Source organism: Macrobrachium rosenbergii, chromosome 17, assembly GCF_040412425.1.
Source record: "Macrobrachium rosenbergii isolate ZJJX-2024 chromosome 17, ASM4041242v1, whole genome shotgun sequence".
Lineage (NCBI taxonomy): Eukaryota > Metazoa > Arthropoda > Malacostraca > Decapoda > Palaemonidae > Macrobrachium > Macrobrachium rosenbergii.
Window position 1 is genome coordinate 26,564,737 of NC_089757.1, and position 23,824 is coordinate 26,588,560.

General features: G+C 33.6%; 1 protein-coding gene across 5 annotated transcripts in view; it reads right to left on the reverse strand.

Moving 5' to 3' along the window:
- Window positions 1–381: 381 nt before the first annotated feature.
- The window catches only part of LOC136847808 (protein ST7 homolog), a 56,187-nt gene continuing 32,744 nt past the window's right edge, over window positions 382–23,824 (reverse strand). For 3 of the 5 annotated variants that reach the window (XM_067119730.1, XM_067119731.1, XM_067119728.1), the window contains exons 2-14: window positions 19,224–19,653; window positions 18,108–18,190; window positions 16,375–16,531; window positions 16,017–16,187; window positions 15,607–15,840; window positions 14,391–14,488; window positions 13,047–13,237; window positions 11,822–11,924; window positions 9,035–9,142; window positions 5,464–5,599; window positions 3,565–3,704; window positions 3,017–3,123; window positions 1,588–1,891 (exon numbers count right to left, since the gene is read on the reverse strand). In XM_067119730.1, coding sequence (XP_066975831.1) covers window positions 3,028–3,123; window positions 3,565–3,704; window positions 5,464–5,599; window positions 9,035–9,142; window positions 11,822–11,924; window positions 13,047–13,237; window positions 14,391–14,488; window positions 15,607–15,840; window positions 16,017–16,187; window positions 16,375–16,531; window positions 18,108–18,190; window positions 19,224–19,545 — 1,839 coding nt within the window. In that variant the 5' untranslated portion in view covers window positions 19,546–19,653 and the 3' untranslated portion in view covers window positions 1,588–1,891; window positions 3,017–3,027. Of the gene's footprint in view, window positions 1,892–3,016; window positions 3,124–3,564; window positions 3,705–5,463; window positions 5,600–9,034; window positions 9,143–11,821; window positions 11,925–13,046; window positions 13,238–14,390; window positions 14,489–15,606; window positions 15,841–16,016; window positions 16,188–16,374; window positions 16,532–18,107; window positions 18,191–19,223; window positions 19,654–23,824 lie in introns of all 5 variants that reach the window. The other 2 variants (XM_067119732.1, XM_067119733.1) reach the window with 2 other exon arrangements.

The following is a 23,824-nucleotide window of genomic DNA, read 5'->3' on the forward strand; positions in this document are numbered from 1 at the left end:
AAGTCCTTATAGATGATCCTGTATTGTTGTATCCAAAAAAGAATATTAAATTGTCATGAAAGGTGGCTGTGAACTAATTACTCCATCTTGCCTTCCACAGAAAATACTGGCTCAAACCTGGGTAGTAGTTGGCCTGAAGAATATTTTCTACTTCTTGATGCTGCCCATATTATTCGAGCTAATAGAGGAGAGAGAACCCTTTGTTCTGCTGACAGTTAAATTTAGAGTTAGTTATAAATAATTTGTTTATTCAGAGGTCTGGTTAAACAAATTATTTATAACTAACTCTAAATTTAACTGTCAGCAGAACAAAGGGTTCTCTCTCCTCTCCAACTGGATGTACCTAATTATGATGTGCTTTTCCTTCCTGGTTTGTTGTTCATATATCCTAACAATCTCCTGACTGCTTGACCAGTTCTATGCCTTTTTAAACCCCTGCAGTTCAAGGAGAATTAAGGTCTCCTTTCCTGGCTGTTATCAAGAACTGCTGAACATTGTCTTAATTCACTGTACATTAAAGCTATGTACACCTGCCCAGTAAAGTCCTTTATCTCCTTTAGTTTGGAAAAGTTTTGCATTACCTAGGAAGTTTTGTTCACAGATAAAATGGGAACACTGATTAAGACCTTATGTTATTCATATCTCTAGTCAGCATGGGATGAAAAACCACATCTGGTATAATTCAGCTTTAGCTGGATCAAAAACATTATCAGTGGCAACTGGTAAGACTTTGTCTATCATGTCTGCATCTCCCAACCAAACAATCAGTTGTTTTCAGCCGCATTCAAGGCTAGAGTATGTAGATCACACATACATGAAATGTATGCAGCTCATCACGGTTCCAGTGTCTGTAACTGGTTTTTGACTGGTCAAATCTGTCTGACTGGGTAACAGCTTCATGAAACATCCATGTGTCTTAAGTTTACTGAATACAAAATGCCTGTAAACTCTCTAACCATGTAAATCATTCCTTGTCTGTCCTTGTCCACAGGCAGCTTTCTTAAGTGCCTTTACTAACATTTTGTGTGTATCCCAGCAAGAATAAAGTTATCTAGATATATTTTAAATGATTCCATTTATGCTTCTCCATGAAATCCTTCAGGGTAGCACCACCATAGCTGTCTTGTTTATATCAGCTTCACAGCTCCAGGCCACCTCCAATGTGTCTATGACCATGAAAACTGGAGATGAATGAGGTAACTCAATCGTATTATTGCTGACCAGATCTTCCTGACCACAATTCTCCAGGATAACTTGTCATGGGGCTATTCCTCTTTGACTCAGACCAGGACAAGTTTCAAGTTAACTTGACAATATCATGTTTGAAAGATTATGAACATTAAGAAACCTCCTATTCTTCTTAATATTATCTCCAAATAACCTGCACACTACATATAAATAGTTTCATCCACTTTTGCATCAATTCAGCTATTGGTCTACCACCTTGAACCAGATATCATAGCAAAAGTAAACTGTAGTAAGTTTGTACTTCATATGAACAGTGTTCTTGATTTGTTAAAATAATTATATACATATTTTAAATTTTAAGTGGGTACCATATAAAGGGAAAATCATAATTTCAAGATGCACTGTAAGTAATTCCATACCTTTTTTACACCTCCGCAAATACTGGGCTTTAAAAACCATACTTTGAAATTTTATTCAGGTGCAACTACCATGTACTTTTTAAAATATCCATTATAGTTTTTAAGTACTCATAATGGCTCTGTAACCTAGATCACAACACCAACGTGACAAGATAAGTATCCTGAGCCCAAGTTTATACTTTAGTCTATTCAATATACATAAAGAAAGAAAACACGCAAACTAAGAAGTGGACATTGTGAAGTCTTGAAGAGAGGCTTTGTTCCCAGCAAAGAAGAATACAGCTCTGGAAAGAGAGTAATATATTAATGATGAACTAGATTCCCTACATGTAATGTAACTGTGAATAAACACTGTGTATTTTTCATGAAGTAACAGAGCAAATAAAAAGATTTTGTTGCTTTTATTCTGATCCTTTACTTTTATATCTGTACACCATACTCATCAACATCACCATTTCAAGAGGTTTAACAATCTTCCAACCAGTTTCATACAAAAAAAAAAAAAATTGTGTTAAACAAGATTCCATCTATTCTACACAGCTTTGTTTCACATTTGGACAGAAAATATACAGCCCAAAACTGAAATAAATACCCTACTGAACTGAGTGTTACCCAGATGGGGAAAGATGAATTTAACTACCTTAACCAAATCACATATTCCTAATGAAATAAATTAACTGACTAATGTTACTATGCTTTTACTGAGATGACAAAGAAATAAAATGATTTACTTTTCAAATATCTGCATCTCCTAAACTTTCATTAATGTAACTGACATTTAGTAACTTGCTTCACTATGCATATTGTCTTAGTAAACATATATAATACTGTAGTAGCTTGTGTAATTTGTAAGAAAACATGCCATAATGATCCCCAAGAGCACTACAAATTATAGGAGAGGAGTTTCTGCAATCATTGATGAAAAATCTGCACGTTCTAAATGTATAAAATGGTACCTACTCGTTCACTTTAACACCTAGGATCTTAACTGTGCAGTTCATAACTGGAAATTCTCTCACTGAATCTCAAGCTATGAGTTGTGAATACAATAAATTTTTATTCTAGGTCTCCCAGTTGTGGATACTGTACTGTAAAGTACAGTTAATTTTAAGCTCTTCCGTTATGGAATGATATGCATAACAAAATTTAAGTTGATAGTAGGGTGAAGATAATTTAGTAAGGGGATCTGGTAAAATATCTTCCTTTTATTACTCATAATTTTATGATCAACTTTAGTACAACACACCATACAGATACTATTTTGAACAATACAAAAACTACACCATAACTAACAGCATAATGCAACCTTTACTTTCTTACATTTAACCTTATAACCAATTAATAAATAGTGTTCTAACATGCACAAGGTATTCTATGAATGGAACACTGAAAAGCAAATAAATATATACCGGTGATGTGGTCAAATCCTGGATAGGTGATGAAGAAGATTTGAAGGTAAAACGGCTTCTAGTTTCTCCAAGATGTATTGTATTGGTACATACCACCAACTCAAAAGCTGCAAAATAAATTATAACATCCTGAACACAGACATCATAAATTAAGCATTATTTACATAAGGATTTCTTTTCCAAAAGAACTCAATACTTTTAATTTTAATAATGGTCATTTATGGTTTCACAGTAGTGTGGTTAGCCGACTATTAAAATTTTATGTCATATATCACATCTTGCTCAATGAGCGAAAAAATAACTATTCCAAATTTTCAAATGGATAACAGACAGCATGGAAAGCATGAGGGATTATGAAAAATGGAACAGATGAAGACCTAGACCTGATGGAGTTCAGAGAGAAAGCACAAAGGACAGAGGAGGGTGAAAAAAATAATTTCACAGTTAACTTCATAGAGAAAAGATGATACAAAAACACATATACTATCACTTTTTAAACTAGTTAAACCAACACACATTAGCATAACCTTCACAGGATAAAAACTTACTGTCTTCGCTAAAGCACCCATTGGTTCTGGATACTGGTGTGTGAGAAGCGCTAATAATGCAGTAAAAGAACACAGCCCTGCTGTAAAAACAATGAAGAATGGCAACTCTTTCTTGGGGTATACTGAAACCTCATGGAAAGCTGTTGAGGCAAAATTTAAGACGTTATAAACCCAAAGCTGTAAATAATAAATAAAAGCTTCTTATAAGTAAGTTACTACATATTCTGTACCACAAGCTCTCAAAGTTAAAGAACTTAATAAAAATAAGCACTTTATAATATTAGAGCTAGTGTTATCATTAAACTTTATTCATAAAACAGTAACTGATATGTAGCTGTATTATTATTAACAAAGTGCACAATAATGTAATTATCTTTCAGTTATCCTGACCTAGACTTCCATCTGTATGAAACTGAACATACAACAAAATCATACTTCATACTTTCAATGCTACTTCTGCAAGTCTGTTGCAGGCCTAGTTATAAATAATCAACATACAACATAGGTACAGTTTTAGGGTTTTTATCAATTTTTTATTTCTAAAATTAGGAAATGTAGTGACAAGCAAGTTTATTTTTTCATTTTAGCTTTCTTCTGAGAAAAATCTTGGAAAGCTAAAACATTTAAAACTGAATTTGGGAGATTCTGAAACATTGTAAACAATCTCCTCTGAATATGATGGACTCTTGGTGAGGAAATTTGGCCACTCTTGATGAAAAAGGGTTTATGCTCCTTAATGACAGAAACAACTTATTAAATACAAATACCTGACCAGAAATACGTAATCAAAATTGTGGCAATGTTTATGCCAAGTTTCTCATCATTATGATTAAAAAATAATTTAAACAATAACCACTGGATACTGCTTTTGTAACAATCATGATTATGACTAAAGAAATAATTTAAACAACCACTGAATACTGCTTTTTTAACAATCATGATTGGTTACTTTTACAATAACATTTTTCAATCTAACCCTCATATAGCTTCCTTTTTCTCATTACATTTTCCAATAGAATGATGAGGTTGGCAATGCTTGTATAAATGCCACCAATCCTTTTTAAACCCTTACAAGAAGAGTTGCCAGATTATAGTGTACTGCAAATTCACAGCTTAGTGCAGATGGACAGAATAATGATAAAGTTTGAAAACCAGTTATATGAATTTTTAACATTAAAAGTACTTCTAAAAATATAAGGAAAGCATTCAAATTCTTCCTGCTTGTACTAAAAAGAATTTTCTAAATCTTTCATCATACCTAAAAACTAAGTCCATCTATACCTGAAACCTTTGGTGTTCATAAAACCTGATACATTAATCATTTAACTTGAATCAAAAGAGAAGTTACATCAAGCCTGATATGATTAAATTTCATTGGAACAAGAATTTATGGTCAGTAATAATAATAAAAATAACCATACAGTATTAATAATAATAGTAATAACAATAATAATAATAACTTACAGTATTAATAATAATGGTAATAATAACTTACAGTATTAATATTACTGGAATAAGGTGGTTTAATGAGACAATTGTCACAATTTTACACTTTCATAGGGTCATCTGAAGAATTTGCTCTTAATTAAGAGATGAAAACCGGAGCAATACAAAGTTAAAGAATTTAGACAGCTAGGTAGGGTTGGCCCAAAAGGTACAGATGATGAGTAAAAGGCAAAAAGCAATACAGATGAAGGCCAAAGGAGCAATGGTGCCTAAAGTGTGACATGCAAGGTATGCTAAGCAGTACCTCTTACTGTAGTTAGTCTATTATTATTATTATTATTTGTAGCAGTAGTAGTTATAGTTAAGGTAATTAACTCTCACAGGCTGGCCTACAGTACACTTATCTGAACTAGGCCTGATTGATACTATATGAAATCACACATGAAAGCTTACATGGTAACAGTTCTCTGTCTGCACATTCAGTACATGTAGGGTATGGATAAAATAGGTGGCCTTTCTCCAAAGGATATGGAATGATTCGGAATGTTCCTTCCCAGGTACAATGTAAAAGATTCAGAGCACCTTCAACCTGTAAATCACAATCAATGACAGTGTTAATGGAGAACATTGATAAAAATCTAATCTTAATGATGATTATAAAAACTACCATTTTCTTTATTAAACATTATTACTACCATTATCACTGTTATTTCAAGACTTCAAACACCTGATGCACCATGTAACAGTAAGAATTACTATATAAAAATGGGAAATCTTGTTTTTAACCCTTAAGGAATGGTAGTGCTCTTTTGATCCCCAATAACAGCATATGAAAAACTCTGGTTCTGCTCATATATTTACTGTTATTTTGTGCCATAATATTTGAACAAATTTTGCACAAAAACATTCTTACCACTCGAATGGGCCATAAATGATTATATGGCAACACTCACTCCTCAGATCAGGATACAGTGAGATTAGTGTGACTTGAGATTTCATGGGGGGAACGTACTATCTCTCCCCATCCCAGTAAATCTTGTATATATTTGCCCATAAAGATACTCATGAGAGTGCTGTTGGTTTTAGTTCTTATCTTTTACGATACAGGTTGACCATCACTAATCAGGCAATCAGTAGTCCGGAACAATCAGTAATCCGGCACAAATTTCGGCTAGAGCAATTTCCAATGTTTCCACACTAATTTTCAAATTTCCTGGGTCGCTGCGCTAACTCGCTCGCCAGCCGCTTTGATTTGGTGGCGCAGTGTGCTGCATCAACAAACTGGTAGCCTAGCCTACATTATACTGAACTCTATTCGCAAATTAACAGTATTATACAAACATCAACATAACAAATGTGCATCTTTTTCATGGATCTTTTAAAAAGTTATGCTTTACTACATTGTTTCCAATTGTATTATAAATTGCGATCAATGTTTTGTTTTGGGAATCGGTATCGCAGTGTTTATTTCGCTGCATTTAACTAAGTTCAAAGCGCTTTTCTTGCTTCTAGTTAGCGTAAATGAATATGGATACTTTATTTATTTGGGACACGGATATTTTTCGTTATAATGGCGTTTTAAGTCGAAATATAACTTAAATACGTTTTGTTGTGAAATTAATTTAGCTATTTTTTCATAATATATGACGTTCGGAATCACGGGGCTGGCCTTTTTGGGGCATGTTTGTTTTGTGTAAAAAAAAAATCAAGATTCCGTTCGCTATTTTCTCTTGATTTCATCATAATACGAGCTTTACGTATTTATCTTTTATCTGCATGAAAACAGCAGTAATTTGTATTCTTTCATGCCCAGTAGTTTTGATTAAAATACATTCTCTCCAGTTTTATTTACGGTCAAGTTTCATCCATGTTGCCGATGCACGATAATTTATAGTCATTAGCAGCTTGAACAATGTTTTCTCAGCTCCAGCTACAACTTACAGCTTTAAGTTACTGTAGCAGTATATTTCCCTGCCGATCTTTTCTCCAAAGCGAATAAGGGTATAGTGTAAAAAATATATCAGTCCTATTGTATAGTACTTAACGTCATTTGTAACATAACTACGGTAATTTTGTATTACCGTACGATGGTTGAAATACAAGCAAAACAGTTGTTATCCAATATGATTATTAGCAAAACAACAGTTTCCTGTTCGGTTGTTTATGGCTGTACGCATTTTTGCAAGAGTATAACGTTACTAACAATACTTTTATCATTCTCTATTACTTTTTTAACTAGCAGATGGAATAAAGAGATGGAGGAAAAGAAGTTTTTCTATTGTAAGTTGGTCTCTCTTGCTGCCTGACTGTACCTGCTGCCTGCACCTGCGCGAATTCTAAAAATATTTCCTAAATATTTTCGTACCGGTATTAATTGCTAACCCCATCATAATCGTAAACTCGAAATATCGTAACTCGAGCACTACCTGTATTTGATAACTGTCTTTTCTTTATTATCCAACTTGTACTGATTTATGGGATATTTTAATTCTAAGATGAGGTGCTTAGCCACTGGGTTTCATGTATTCTAGCCTAATAAATGGCTAATCCAGCAAAATGGCTAATCCGGCACCCTCCAGGTCCCAGTGATGCCGGATTAGTGATGGTCAACCTGTAGTATGTCAGCTATATTTTTAATTTTGCTGAGTTAAGTACAAAAAAATATTAGAAAGAACATTCATATCTCACTAAATGGTGCTACATCTCCCCATTCCAGTGCATCTTGTAAATATTTTACCATTAACATACAGTACTCAGGGATTGTTGCTTATTTTAGTTCTTATCTGTTATGATATCATGTGAGCTGTAATTGTAACTTTACAAAATAAAATTTAAAAAAATTATCAGAAAGGACATGCACAATGCACTAAAATTAGCGTATTTTTATAAGTGTCAGGGTTGGAAATGTTCTTTTTCAACTTCCTGTGGAGGGTACAAAAAATTGTTTAGAATTTTTTTATACCATGTACATTTGCATATCATCTGCTTCACAGTTTTTTTTTTTTAATTGCCCGACCTCAAAGTTTGCCTGGTCTTGATGTATTATAATATATATTCAGCCTGGCCTCTAAGGGTTAGATTCTTTATTTCTTGACTACAAAAATCCAAACTGTTGGTGTAACTAAAAATCCTGGATTACAATTATCCTCACCAACATGGTTAAATAATTATTTGTAATTTTTAAATGTTGACAAGGAAGTATAATAATGAGATTTCCATTCAAAACAAAATACACCAAGCAAAGAAAAATAGAAATAATGCAAGATACAGTTAATCATCAATCTTGAGTGAAAAGTTAATTTTCCTTTCTAAGCCACTTTGACTCTACAGCAGTCAAAATAGTAATAATTCATAATAAAATACGACCCAAAAACAAGACAAAAATATTATATATTCAAAAAATTAAATTCCATATTTATCTATTTCTTGTACTTTATTTTCTTCTCTTTGCCTTCCCTTTTTTCACCTGGAATTCTGTTCTGTGGAATCTTGATTTGCATGTTATTGGCCTTAGGCTTGTTTCATGGGATGTTTACTCATTTACAATATGCATCACATATTTAATAACATCATACACTAATTACTACAACACTAAAAGTAATCATCATTAAGAGTAAAAATATATCTGAATTTACTTACTATCCTAGGTAATGAAATGAATGGAACAAAGTACAGCAAACAAAAACAAAAAAAATGCACAAGGCACTGGTAACCCATCAGATCTGCAGCATAAAATGCAATGTGTCACCCAGCCCCATCATCAATCAGACACCAGTGACATCCACAAACTACACCATGAAAATGTTTCCAGCTCTTACAAGGAAGGCACTTGTTATTATATTCAAACAGTACTACTAAAAATTTTCACATACTTCACAACATTAGTTATTCTACAACTACATGTGGATGGCTATCAGTAACATTTCCACTGATAATTTGAAAATTCCCAGTTCAAACATAAGAAAATAAAAACTTGTTTATCAATAAAATACTCGTCAATAAAATCTTTAAGTAAATCTCTTACCCTTTTCCAGTGGGGTAAATGAAAAAATGCATATGCGATGGCTTCTGAATCACCTCGCTTGAGAATGTGTTCTGGTGGAAGGATAAGAGGTTTCATCTCCAAAAGATACTGAAAAAAAAAATAGAAATCATGAGTCAAGATTGTTTAGTGGGCACAGACAGAAAAGGAAAAATGGAGGGTAGAAAGCCCCATCTATGAACTAGAACATCCAGACCCTAAAAAAAAAAGGGGAGGGGAAATGTAAGATTAAAGCATAGGTGGAGGTGCTAAAGTTCTAACCTACGTAGAAAACTGGAAACCAGAGGAGGGAGGCTAAACACAAGATCAAAAATTTGCACAAAAAGCTGGGAATATCTAGCAATTGTTCAAAAAAGAAGGAAATAATAAAGTCAAATGACTCGGGAGAAAATTAAAATTAGAAATTTTATATGTAATCACTGAATAATAAGTAATATACCAAGTTAATTAACTTGGCCAGATGTGTTATTTTGGGGAAGACAGATTAAAATTCATACTATCTGAGTATTACTAGTCATATATCTTTTAATACTGCCAAAATGCTACTGTTAGTGAGTTCCTGTATCTATACATAATACTAATGCAAGCTGCTTGACTATTTCTCTTACTATAACTGGAACAATTTTCCTTTCTGACCGTCTGTACTTACAAAACTGCTCCAAGCTGCGCTTTTCTTTTTCCACCCATTAGCATCTTTGATTTACACCATCAAATTTCATATATGGCCCTCTTCCATCAAGACTCTTTCCAAAGAAAAAGCCACTAACATCTTAGTTTGACTAGTATTTTGCAGAATGTCAACATACTGAAGCCATTCTACTTCTATCAGAGATCTTTTATTCCTTTTAAATGTCCATTTTTTAAAAGATAGTACATGTATAATTAACTCGTGCATACTCATTACTTACAACAGCCCAAATTCACACTCACTTTCAGCAAAGAAAACTGTAGTAGGAAGGTTGGGGTGAGCATGTACCTGTCAGGTTCCTGGATGCCCAACATCCAGCAGCTAATCAATTTTTGTGTTGTCTGACTAACAGTTGTAAGATAAGGGGATTAAGAGGTAGGAACTCCATACCTCAAGTGTTGTAATGGGTTTATATGAAAAAATCCATTTTGTTAAAAAAAATATAATTTCTTTCACAACAAACACATTATGCATAATGGCCCAAACCATAACTTAGGCAGGAAAGATTAAGATGTACAAAACAAAAAGAATGGCCGATTGAAATCAGCAATCTGAGTACAAGCTCCTAGAATTTTAATAAGCAAGAGTTAATGTTGTGTTAGTGCAACAGACACCCTAATATGTCAGACTGATTCTGCGAGTTTTGAAATTACACAAGATGAAAAGGGAGATAACTCAAAAAGTCTACATCCTGTAAGGCAGCACAATGAGTAAATGAAACCAAAGTAGGGATTATTGTTCTACTGCCATCACACGGTTTGAATAGTAAGTCTGACTACCTGAATCACATCTCTAATATAACTTATGAATACAGTTGTGATATGTGCCTACCAATTAAACTGAATTAACATCAAAATCATGTTCGTAAATTAATCATAAAAACGGCTAAACTTATCAAAATTGAACCAACCAGGTGCTATTTTAGGAAAATAGCAAACTAGTCAATAACTGTAAGTAATCTGCAAAACATCTTAAAAGTCTAAGGAAAACTTGTGAGTTGTGAATTCAGTAATGAACGTACACTAAAGTAAGTACAGTACTCACTGCTAAGCACCCAGAGACATGAAGAGCACATGCAGACAACTGCCCATAAGTGCTTACCTTCTATTGCCACTTAATTCACAGGGACAAAGTTTCTCGGGAACTTTGCTGACCATGAATTTGGTCTATTATGAATAATGGGTTTGTCACGAAAAGTATAATAGAAAAGACTGTTGTAGCATGGTATGAAATAATGCAAAAGTTTACGAACAAATTTAGAAATTATTTTTTGAAAATTGCAAATTTCAGTTTGGCTTCTTACCAGGACCAGGAAAATTGACCACAGAGGGATCTTTATAATAAGGTAATTAGAGAAACACTATGCAAACTGGAATACACTTAACCACGTATTTGTGGACCATGAGAAAGCATTTAACCAAGTACTCAGAAATGCTATTTAATGAGCATTACAAATGTAAAGACCAATGGAAAGACTTATCTAGCAAGTAATGGTTCTGTATTACAACAAGAATTGTACTGTAGAGTGAAAGCAGTAGCATGCCATACTAAAAGGACTTGAGATAAACACTGGTGTTCTAAGGATCAGCATAGAACCATCTGCAGAAAAGGAGTCACAAGGGAGCTAGTATACGCAGATGATATCGTGTTATAAACAAAGTCTGTCGCATGTACATTTAACAGCCTAGTGCATCAAATAGATTAAGAAGTATGGTTACAATTACACAGAAAAACATGAGGTATTCTAATACTGACAAACAAGATGTATCCATACTAATGTAATAATATACAGTGCTGTATCTGAACATTTAAATTCCTCTTAGGGAAGACTAAACATGGGCCAATATAAATAGAAATTGTTCAAAAATATTCTTTTGGAACCATTTTGTGATGAGCTTGAATAATTTTGAAAACCATTAAAAAAAAAGGGGGGTCTTTCCTATACGAAACAGCAGTGCCACTACAGAAAGAAATATTGATCGACTGATTTTTGGCTATTAAAAATGGCATCACATGTAGGTTATTGATGCCGAAAGATGAAATGAACAATAAATACTATATATGTATATAATTATACAAACCTTTGGAACATGTGGATTAAACTCTACTGCTCGATGTATTGCTTCCACAGCAGCCATTTCTGCAGCTGTTAGACCACGTTTACTTGCTATATCAGGTGAGAATCTGCAAATGGAAATAAACTGCTTTGCACTCAACAAAAACAATATGCATTTTTCATAAAAATGATATACAGTAGTATTGCAAATTGCTCTACTACAACCAAATCACATGAACAGCAATCCCTCTAACATACTGTACAGTAAACCCCCCGTGTATTAGCAGGGGATGCATACCACAGCCCCTGCGAACAGCTAAAATCTCTGAATACTGCCAAAGCTTCAAAACTGCCTGTGCTGCCTGTTTTGATGGTTCAAAACACAGAAATACAAACTAAAATACTCACACAGGTATTATCCTACTTACGATGGGGTTAGGTTCCAAAAACCAACTGTTTGTTGGAAAAAAGCATCTCGAATATAGCCTAGACTACACACCATAAAGTATATTCCATACATACGGTCTAGTAATTATTAATTTCAACTAATTCTGAGGTTCATGCAGTGGCTTAAGTAATTCAATACAAAGAATTGAATAAAAAACAAGAATTAACACCTACACTACCAGGTATATTGTATGCATATATAGTAGCTAGCCTGCATTATATTGTGCTCTATATTTCACATATTAATACCTGTATCGCACTATACAAACATCCTTTTAACGAATGTATTTTTTCCAGGATCTTTAAAATGTTAAGCTTTACCACTGTATCCCCAGCTAATATTGTATAAATATATTCTCATATTGCTTTTGTATTATGAATATTTCTCAGTGAAAAATACTGTGAATGGGCGAATTTTCAGCGAATAATGTATATATATATATATGTTCCACAGAGAAATCCATGAATGGGTGAGTCAGCAAATGGTTTGTGATAAAAACTAAAGATAACTGCTAAAGAGTTTCTGTGCCTGCAAAGCATCACTGAATTCAAGATTTTTGAAGGCTGACTCTTCTGGGTCATACTTCTTCAGCAAACACACACAGGCACTCACATTCAGTGCATATGGTACTTTTTATTTATATCAAATAATTCCTCCATTCATTGCTGACAACACCCTCAACAAAAATAAATCTATTCACACATAAGAGGGGTTCCCAAAAACCCCAAGAGCAGTAAATATGAATAGGTTGACCATTAATATGAAATCCCTAGCAAAAAAAAATTAAGAATGCATGACTTACTTATCTGCTACAGCTCTCGCTTTCAATAACGCTGCTGTATAACATATAGTTGCAGATTTTGGAAGCGCTATGTCGTCATACTTTGCAAGGACGGCTTGTGCATCAGCATACGCACCTACTTCCAGTAACGCTTCAAGGAGATTCTCATGAAGATTTAAAACATTCATGATAGGTGGAACTTCTTTAGTTAACTGAAAAAATAAAACTGTTGTAGTCAAAATGCAGTAGTAACAAGATAGACTGTAACAATAACAATTCTTGAAACTGAAGAAATCAATTAACAAGGTAAAGAAGCCCGAACCCATATCCCAAGAAATCTCACATTAAGTATCATAACAATGCCCATGTTCCATGACATAAAGGAGGTAAAAATTTTACCTAGAATCATTATGCATTACTCTAAATGTTTCAACTAACCTATTTCTTCCAAATATCTCTTTCATTGAAATTTTATTACATTCAGCTGTCAAGAAGTAATACAAAAAATCAAGGGTTTACCTTGACTCCTGTCTGTTGAAAAGGTAAATACTAATCAGTAAGTCTCTTTCATATTCCCGATGACAATTACTGTAATTGTAGTATTTTATTCTTTCCCTGGAACTGAAAGCCTTCCACTTCATAATATCCCAACTATTATTTCCATGTGTGTCATGTTTACTTCTTTTTGTTTTCATAAAAATCAGTTCAGCCTCTGCTCTCAAAAGCCATTTCTGAAGATTTAGGCTTAAAATTCCAAAAAATCAGAGGATCTGCAGACTTGTCTTAAACATTTTTATTACACTCTTATTGCATTCACCTTTCTAAAACTTTTTCCTTCTTCTTTGCTTCCCTAGTCCTAATACAGTATCTCAAGAAGACTGGAGGACGACCCCACCTACTCGTCATAATTTCTCATGATAATAACCTGATTGTATTGGTTTCCTCTGATGAAAATATATAACATAATTTATAGCTTATAAGCAGATCTTTTTCACAAAGAATGCCACTCAGGCAGTTTGCTATAACTGAAAAGAGTGAAGTAATAGTATAACACTTACAGTACAAATCTAAGACAAGAGACGACCTCCCGAATACCTATAAACCTTCATGCTAAAACAAATTTCTTCAGTGAATTAATTTCCTCAGAATCTCTGGTAATATGCCCAAATATGTGCTAAACTTTTCAGGATAAATTCTTAAAGAAAATAAAAATACAGCTGGCATACAAGTACAGTATATCTTCCCAGTTACAACCCATGATAAATATATTCAAGAAACACAAACTTTTCCAACAATGCTATTAAATAATAATCCAATCCCCCATAACCTTAATAAATCCTAAAAAGCTGCAAACAGCATACTTACATCACGAAACATTTTAACAGCTTCTTTCATTTTGCCTAGCTTGCGTGCACACATTGCCAACCTTCTCTTTATGTATATAAATACATTTGTATCTCGTCCTGAAAAACAAACCAAGTTGTTTTCATTATTCTAAACTTTCTCCCAGTATTCCAGTTTCAGAATGACCTAACTCCAACAACCCTAATGCCTTTCCCATATGCTTGCATTTAAAACTTGAAGCACCCTGTGAGCCTCAAATGTGACTCAGTGGTCTCATTAAATTTCTTTATAACCAAAAAATGCATGAACAACTAAAATGCTACATTTACAAGCTTCTATCCCAGCACCGTTTTTGTTGACTATTAAATCAGAGGTCAAATGTAACAATGGCTACTGAATGAAAACAGAATTGAATTAGCAACAAAAGGAAAGTTTACCACAAAAAAAAATAACCGTAAAGATCTTCATGGCTAAAAACGTCAATTAAACCTATGATTTTGACATGAAAAAGGTCTTGACATGCACTCCCAAAGAAACAGGCAAGAATGCAGTCAAAGTTGGAAAAACCATTTAGTTATATCACAAATTTTCTGCTGAGCCCACAGTACTCAAAAAACCTGATAGGGGTTCAAAAAAATTTTGATAATTATTTTCTCAAGTAATTGGGGAACACAGGGAAATATGGTGGTTGGGTTTTTCAAGGATAACATGTTCAAATATTACTGAAAATCATCCATCAAATATTAAAATCTAATACTGGATCCAACAAATATTAACTCAAACAAGAAAGCTGAAGTTAGTTCTACTTTTATTAACCTGGGCAATTTTCTAAAGATAGCCTTTATTTTGCAATAAAACAAAATGGAAAAATTAAATATACAGCATCAAAGCAAGATCATATGATCACTTTACATATAATGCTGAAACTACTATTATATCAAAAAGTTCTGAATAATGCTTTTATCATTTTTTGGTAACACTAATAAACTAGTAGATTCATCATAAACTAAACTACATTATATTCTTTTCGAAAGTTAAATGGGAAAGAAATAAATACAAGTAATGCTTTATGCTGTACTAAAAGCTACTAAAATGAAATTTCCAATTAAAATGTAAAGTTCTATTTTCATAATAAACCAGTCAGAAACTTGTTATAATCAAATGACCTTCATCATATTAAACTGCACTTTTCTTTCTATTTAATTTTCATTATAAAATTACATGTGAAAAAACTTACTGTGTAATGCTTCCATGATACTATTCTGATGTTGTGTGACTTTAGATTTTCTGTAATTTGTTTCAGCATGTTTCAGAGCTGTTTTCAACATATTTTCAACTTCAATTATTGATGTGCATTCTTCTTCTGCTAGTAAAATGTATGCAGATGCACATTCTGGATTTAGGTCAAGAGCTGATCTTGCTGACTTGATACGAACTTCTGGATTCCTTTCTCTCCAAGCCGTCTGCATTACTATAATCAAATATTTACATTAGGACACATACAAACAAAAATTGCTTACCTTTCATACTATGAAGTATTTTCAACATACACAATTCATTACTGTATGTACTGATATTGAGTAGTAATTTCCAAATTCCTCCAAAATTTCTCTCAAAATTCTACAAAATTTGAACCTCAGCACTAACTTTCATATTCAGGTTTTCCCGCATCTGCCTCACAGGTGAAGAAAGTCTGGTGATCTTGTGCCGATAAATTCATGTCATAATACGTGAGTGGCTCCTTTTTTGTTGACCATGTTAACCGCTGATACTCGGACCCCCGAAACAGATTGAGTGGATTTCTCCATACTTTGCATTCTGTAATTGATATAAAAACTCAACATTCTGAGCACAAAGCTCTTTTTTATAAGTCCAAATAACAAAATAATACAAGGGATGTAGTTTTCAGAAGCTTAACAGCAAATATCTGTAATAGCAGTATTGAAAACATTTTGCTTCAATCTTATTTTAGGAAAAGTTAAAATTTACTATATCAAGGGCATACCTGGAACACTTTGCTGATTATTATTGTTATTGGAATTACTGTTTGAGTTTTCTGTAACATTGTTTTCACCTCCCCCAATCCACGGACTCAGGTGATTTAGGGATACTTGCTCAATAAATGAGGTTCCATATTTTCGGAAGTACCACCACTCAAATATCTGAAAGAATATCATAATTCACTTGATTTCACACCTGTTTTCAGAAGATTAACAAACAACACTCGTTAAAGCAAACCACAGAATGTGTTACTGTATTTATCAATAAAAGTAAAGAAGAATAAAAAACTGGTAGGACGACAATTAATATTTTATGCAAAGGGGTAATTTTCCTCAGACACTTGTAAATATCAAATAAATGTAATTATGTAGACTGAGAAACCATGAAGGGACTTCAACATTCTACCTTTTTTCTTGATGTTCTTGGTTAAACTGAAATCATTTTGGCAATACATAAGCAGACTTACATACACAATAACTTTTATATACAAATTACTACTATTTAAGTTCTCTGTTATATCACAGAGCTTTGCAACTCTGACTATTTAACTTCATTAATGAACTTATCTTTACAGCCAATCACTTGTTGACAATATCACAAAGATGAGGGGTCTAGAACACACAAGTCTCTGCTTTCAAAATAAAGTAAAAAAGCTTAGGACAAAAAATTTGTTTCCAAATCCAGAAGAAATACACCCAGCATACATATATGCTTATAACTATTCCAAGGCACACAGCAGAAATAGATGGAAATCAGGAACTATATGCCAAGAAAACGAAGGTATTTTTTCCTGTCATACCACTCACACATCTCTAACTGAATAATCTGATCCAAGAATGGAAACCTTGCTGTGGTGACTAACTTACACAGTATCATCCAAATAAGGTCTATTCTTATTACACACAATAAAATCGACAACTCATCTGTTCTCAGAATCAGCCTTTGGCAGACATCATAACCTCTCAATGTGAATAACTACATGGGCATAGCCTGCAATGTGTGTGACTTGAGACTTCAAGGGGACCTTTTCCTTTTTACATTTATAAATGGCTACCAAAACCAAGATGATAAAAGCAGCATCTGTCAAGCAATGGTAATTTACATCTTTTTATCTGGCTGCTCTCATCTTCAGGTTTTATGCTATTTATAAATCTATATATACAATAAGATGGATGACTGTGGGATGTTGTCAATGAATTATGACGTTCAACTCAGTGATCCAACTCGTACACACAAAGAAGTATTGCAAAATGATACTGCTATACTTAATTATTCTTAGTATACGACAATAATGTACCTGACCTTAATAAATATTGGACAATACTGTACTTGGTGTCAACACTGACTTGAAGATTACTTTTTGCAGCAATTAAAAATATATCTAATAATACTGTCTGAAACCTAAGGATTAGTTGGAAGGTTTCCCAATACAAAATTACCAGGACTTCAGGAATCATTTTATGGAAAAGCCACGACATGTAATATAAACTGTAGTCTGATACATCAGTAATTGCACTCTAAAGCTCACAAGCACTTGCATATCTAACTACTCCCAACCTAGCAACCTCTTTCAAGCTACTGTCAAAAATCAAAGAAATATCAAAATGCTTCTATTTCCATAAAAATACCTATGTGCTAGTTTTGTCAAACTTTAGAAGAAGCAGCCAAATTACATATACAGAGGTGCATTCATGAAATCTAATTCTAATGCAAATAAAAGCACAGAAAATCACTCACCAAAATCAGACCTGATATAAGGGATGACGTTCCAGTTAGAGCCACGTAAAATTTTGGCGTCAAGGTTGATAAGAAAACTGTCGCTGCAAAGAAAAGAAAGAATTATTAAATATACTGTATTATGCAAGCCTTTATGAAGATGACATGTAAAAACTAAAATCCAAGATACAGCACTCATAAAATTTGTCTCATGAAAAAACCAGATGATACAGTACTTGTGTGAGAAACTATGAAGATCTCCAAAGAATTATTTACTAGCCATTTCAGGATTTACTGGAGACAATTATCATAATACTGAAGTTACAAAAATCTAAAAAAAAATCCTTCACTGTTCCGAAACAAAAAATTACATTTTATTTCATACTACCTCAAATAGCAAAAAGATTAAAGCTGAGTTAAGGTAGGTTTCATCGCCAACATATATGTGTAACTGTCCTTGCCTCTCGATTTCAAATTCACAATCAAAATAAAAATACAGTTCCATCTTTGTGAAAGATACCATGGTAGTACAAAGAATACAACTTGAGCTAAGAAATAACGACCTAATCTTCTCATGTAATGATTAGCCTTTAAAAATAAAAATTCCAAATATTTCAGAATGTCTAAAGAAAAGATAATGTAATTAAACCAAGGTGAAGTCCCAAAATACCCTATACTGTACTTAAATTACATCCCAACTATACTCTGAGACAGCACTAATATATTTAACCTTAATTTTTATAGTTGAACGCTGTCCATGAATATGAAAATTCTGTTATGTGAGGGTTACGTACAGTACTACAAATTTACGTAACATGACTGGTGCTCTTCAGAAACAAGAGTATTATGGTCATGAAAAATTAGAAACCAACAACTATAAGCTAGTTACAAGCAAAAATGCTTGAACAACATTAGCAAAATGGAAAATGAGACTTTTAGAAAAGTATACAGCAGATATAGCGAAATCAGCTGTAAGATTCCTAAAAGTAATGAATTTCTATTGTAAACAACAGGCCATAAAACACCAAATTAAAGCCAAATGTAATCACTTAAATGTTCAAGTCACAAGTCATATCCTTTATGTGTTAAGCCACAAAAACTCTTTTAAACTGTAACATGTTCTTCCAATACATGTACCTGACATGAGTGTAAAGCATGACATGGACAAAGCCAGGATTAATAGCAGCATGCCGATTATGACATGCGCCACCACTGACATAACATCGTAAGTCGTTGGCACGACAGCATCCTTGCTGCTGGTTTCTGTCTCCAGTTCCTTCAGCGTTCCACCATACTTCCATTCCTGCCAGTTGCAAAGCCTGCCTCGCTCAGTCCAGCCACCGAATGCCCAGCTGAGGGTATCAACTTCATCCTCCTGGCGGACTTTACTCCGCCTGAGAAGGACTGAAGGAGGAGTGAGGCTTCTCTGACGCAAAATTCGGGCAGGATGCAGTCCCATGACTTGTGTTTTAACTCTCTAAACTACACAGCAAATGCTTTTGCATGAGTAATCCATCATGAATTTCAAGCAATTTGAAAACACATTGTCATTTTATCTGAGTACTTTCTGCAGTTGTCAGATAAAACCTAAAATTAATATCTCTCAGTCAGAAATTACTCTACATTTATCACTGGTTGCCAAAAATCTTGTTTTTCTAAAACACAAATTTCCAACAAATACTGCAATTACTGAAAACCAACAAATCTGTGGAATATACTGTATCTACTGTTATGCTTTCTGCAAACTCGCTACTGGAAGAACAAATAACAGTAACATACTACAGCACAGTATCTGGCATTTTAACTGTATTCCAAAGGTTGTAGGTTTTACTGTTTTCAGTACATGTTAAAATTTACCAAAAAATTACCTTAAGGCTTCTCAGACTCTCAAATGATCTCTACAAAAATAAAGCACTGTATAACCATGTTCTTTGCAATGAGGGCAAAACATGGCAATGACACTGTAAGACTAATCAGTAATTCATATAATTTATGTCTCATGAAAAGAAACATTCTACTAGGCAGAATGCATATACTGTAAATATATTGATCACTATATTTCAAGTTTGCAAATATCTGTAGAAAATACATAAGACTTTAATATCCAATATATGTATTGACTTTTGTCTGGCAATCTCTATATCACTACTAATGAAAAAGATTTTGACATTCAAATACCAAACCTGAAAAAAATTATTTCTTACTGTCTCTTCAAGTCTGAAAGAAATTAGAAAAAGTAATTTTTCTTAATTTTTAATGTAATCTATTTTCCTTTTATATAAAATAAATTAGATATAGCCACACAAGACCTTCCACACACTGTCGTTAATTGCAAAAGCAGGCACCATACAGCATTTACTTAAATTCTAACTGTTTCTGAATGTGATGATAAAAAAAAATAATTGGCAGTTCAGGCACCTACAGGTAGCAATGTACTTAATTTCTTCACAAGTGATAAGACTTGTTTTTGCAGGAAAAAGAGTGTCCTGAAATTGTCTGTGAATCCATTGACAATACTTAAATTCTCAGACTTATGGTTCTTTTGCGTTGTTTACAATGTCAATCCTGAGTTTTGATATCATGGTTCTTAATTTTGAAACTAACTATATATACGGCATACCCTTTTTACATGAAGCTTGGTAACCTGCCCAAATAAATCTAACAAGCCAAGGTGCAAAAATTGACAGATAAATGAAAAAGTGAAGCCCAGCCTAAAAGAAGTGATTGTCTCAATCTTTAAAAAAAATAAAAAAAGTGTTTAAAAAATAAAAAAACAGAAAACTTAAGTAAAGATGGAATTCTACAACCTGTTTGTACAGATAAGGGAAAGCGTAAGGTAAAATAAAAAAAATTAATTAAAAAGACAGAAAGACCTCACCAACCGCATTAAAGAAAAGTACTAAAACCTACAATATTAATGGAGAATTTCAAAGTAGATGATTACACAATTTAAAGATAAACATCTTTCATATAATAATATAAACCTCTTCTGATACCACACACACACACACACATTTGTTTCCAATATCAGGAGATTTATATTATTATCTGAAAGACGTTTATCTTTAAATTGTGTATCTATCTACTGTAGGTTTTAGTACTTTTTTAAAATAAAATTCCACCATCTGTTGTTGCAGTTGGTGAGGTCTTTCTCTATCTTTAAATTATTTTTTAGCTTATCTTATGGTTCCACAACTGTACAAACAAGTGCTAGAATTCCATCTTTACTTAAGTTTTTCTGTGTTTTTTTATCATATATATATATATATATATATATATATATATATATATATATATATATATATATATATATGTGTGTGTGTGTGTGTGTGTGTGTGTGTGTGTGTGTGTGTGTGTGCGTGTGTGTGTGTGTGTGTGTGTGTCTGTGTGTGTGTTTCAGAATGCTAATAATTTCTAAAGACCACCCCAAAGACGAAATAACTATCCAAATCTCTCTCTCTCTCTCTCGTAATCTCGATTGCTAATATTCGAACTTCATGACCCCTGTTCCAACGCAAAGCCTCTACGGATGTACAGACTACATGTGAAAAACCACGCAGCAGCAGCAGCAGCACCAGTAATCCCAGTTGACAGGTGTGAGGGGTTCGGGCTCTTCTGTGACACATGCTCAAGTCTGCAACACGTAATCGGTTAACTTTTCACCTTCTTCGATTTGAGAACATATATCTGGGTACTTTATGACGTGTATTCTTTCATAAAATGGCATCGAATCCACACAACCTTACATGAAGTGTAAGCTATTCAACCTTCCTCTCATATCATGGATCATGAGCGTTTGTTTATTTGTACTTCCATAAGTGCTGAATAAGAAATAAACATAAATTAATGACACATTTACGGCTTGGTAACGTCCCTGTTCTTGCAGTGGACATGTAATGAGATTAATCCAGTACTAAACAATAAAAGATGACAAATCACAAAGCATATCAAGCAAAACAATTGCAGAGGACGATTCTTGACTCGCATATCAGTCATGGGTTCATCTGAGTTGCCAATTATATCCAGTAAATTTAGTTCATCACAATCTGCAGTACATCTCATACTACAACTGGCGTCGTGTAATTCACTCTGCATAACACACGACGCAGGGCACATTCCTCTAATGTCTACAAATAAAGATACAAACGGACCAGGTGTTTCGTTTATGACCTTAATGGCTCCGCCAGAAACCAAATCTGGTCGATGGCGTTTGAGTTCAAACGACGAGTGACGTGGAGACTGCACACGACTTTTAATATTCATGCACAAGGATTCAAACCATTATACTAGGGGTCATTACGATACCAAAAGGACCCACGGTGTTACACAAAAAATTAATCATCATTATCATTCAATTCATCAACAATAACTCTATTAAAACTTCGAAATGTTACACAACAACGTATTCCCAATAAACCGTCCAATACCAGATTCAAGATACCTTAGCGATAAAATTCTGACAGTTCTCATCTTAAAATCAAATATAAACAAGAATCAATAAAAGTAAACGAACGCCCTGCCAAAATATTTACTCCCACTCAAAATCCGGCCATGATGAATGTAACCTCTAAACCCCATCTTGACCATCGTTCAGTCGTTCAAGCACACACACAGAGAGAGAGAGAGAGAGAGAGAGAGAGAGAGAGAGAGAGAGGGGGAATATACTCCGCTTCTATCAATATCATAAGTAGCCAACGGCCCAACCATCTTATAAAACACAACTGATATGTAAAACAAAAAGAAAGCAAAAGAGCAAATGCATTTGTAAGGCTTCATGCGCAAACAATCACATTCGAATGCGTATACATTCTAACACATCTACATAAATGAATATCGCGCAGTGGAAAGAGTAATCAGTGATACCAAACAATGCCTAGGCAATTGGCATTACCTAAAGCCAGCCATACTGACTGACTGACTGACTGACACAACCGAATCGAGTAAATGTTTGTTTCATAGACTCCTGTTTTAAAAGAGACCAAAATGCTGGAACAATCTGATAAAACTACCTTATGTTAAGCTTACAGGTCAACAAAGATTGGTATGTTGACTGAAAAGGCAATAATGAAACAAATTACGCACAATAATAAAACTCCTGCAAGGACACTAATATCAGCTTATTTATCCAGCTATTAACCTTCAGTTTCCGACGCAGGAATTCGATAAAACAAATTGTTCAACACAAATATTCCTACGATAGAGTAACGCAATCCACAAACCCCTAGACTCTGAACAAACTTTCCTCAAGAAAAATAAACTGAGTAGTTTTGTTTTTGCTTTTCCAAAGTCTTTTTGTATATGCAATGGATTCATTTTGAAAACACGATAAAGCAATCAAAAGGGTTTACTACTCCCGTTTAAATACTACAATGAAAACTCAACTGAAGGAAATTAAGATTCAAACTCAAAAGAAATTGCTATAATGCAAATAAACCTGAAAAAACGCTCTACGGTGCAAATGTAAAAGGAAATTCTAGGAAGGTAACGCCAAAGGTACTTCTACAATGCACTCAAAAAAAAAGGAAACAACATTATGTAATTACAACAAAAACTCAAAAACAAATCCTACAATATAAACTCAACAGAGGATGCTATCTGCAAACCTAAACACAGAAGCTTCGATAAGGGAAATCTACTACGAAAGTCTTTGTAAATTCAAAAGAAAATACAATAAAACAAGCCCGTTATCATTTAACATTATACTCTCTACAGTACCGCAATTCTAAGATGTACAATCT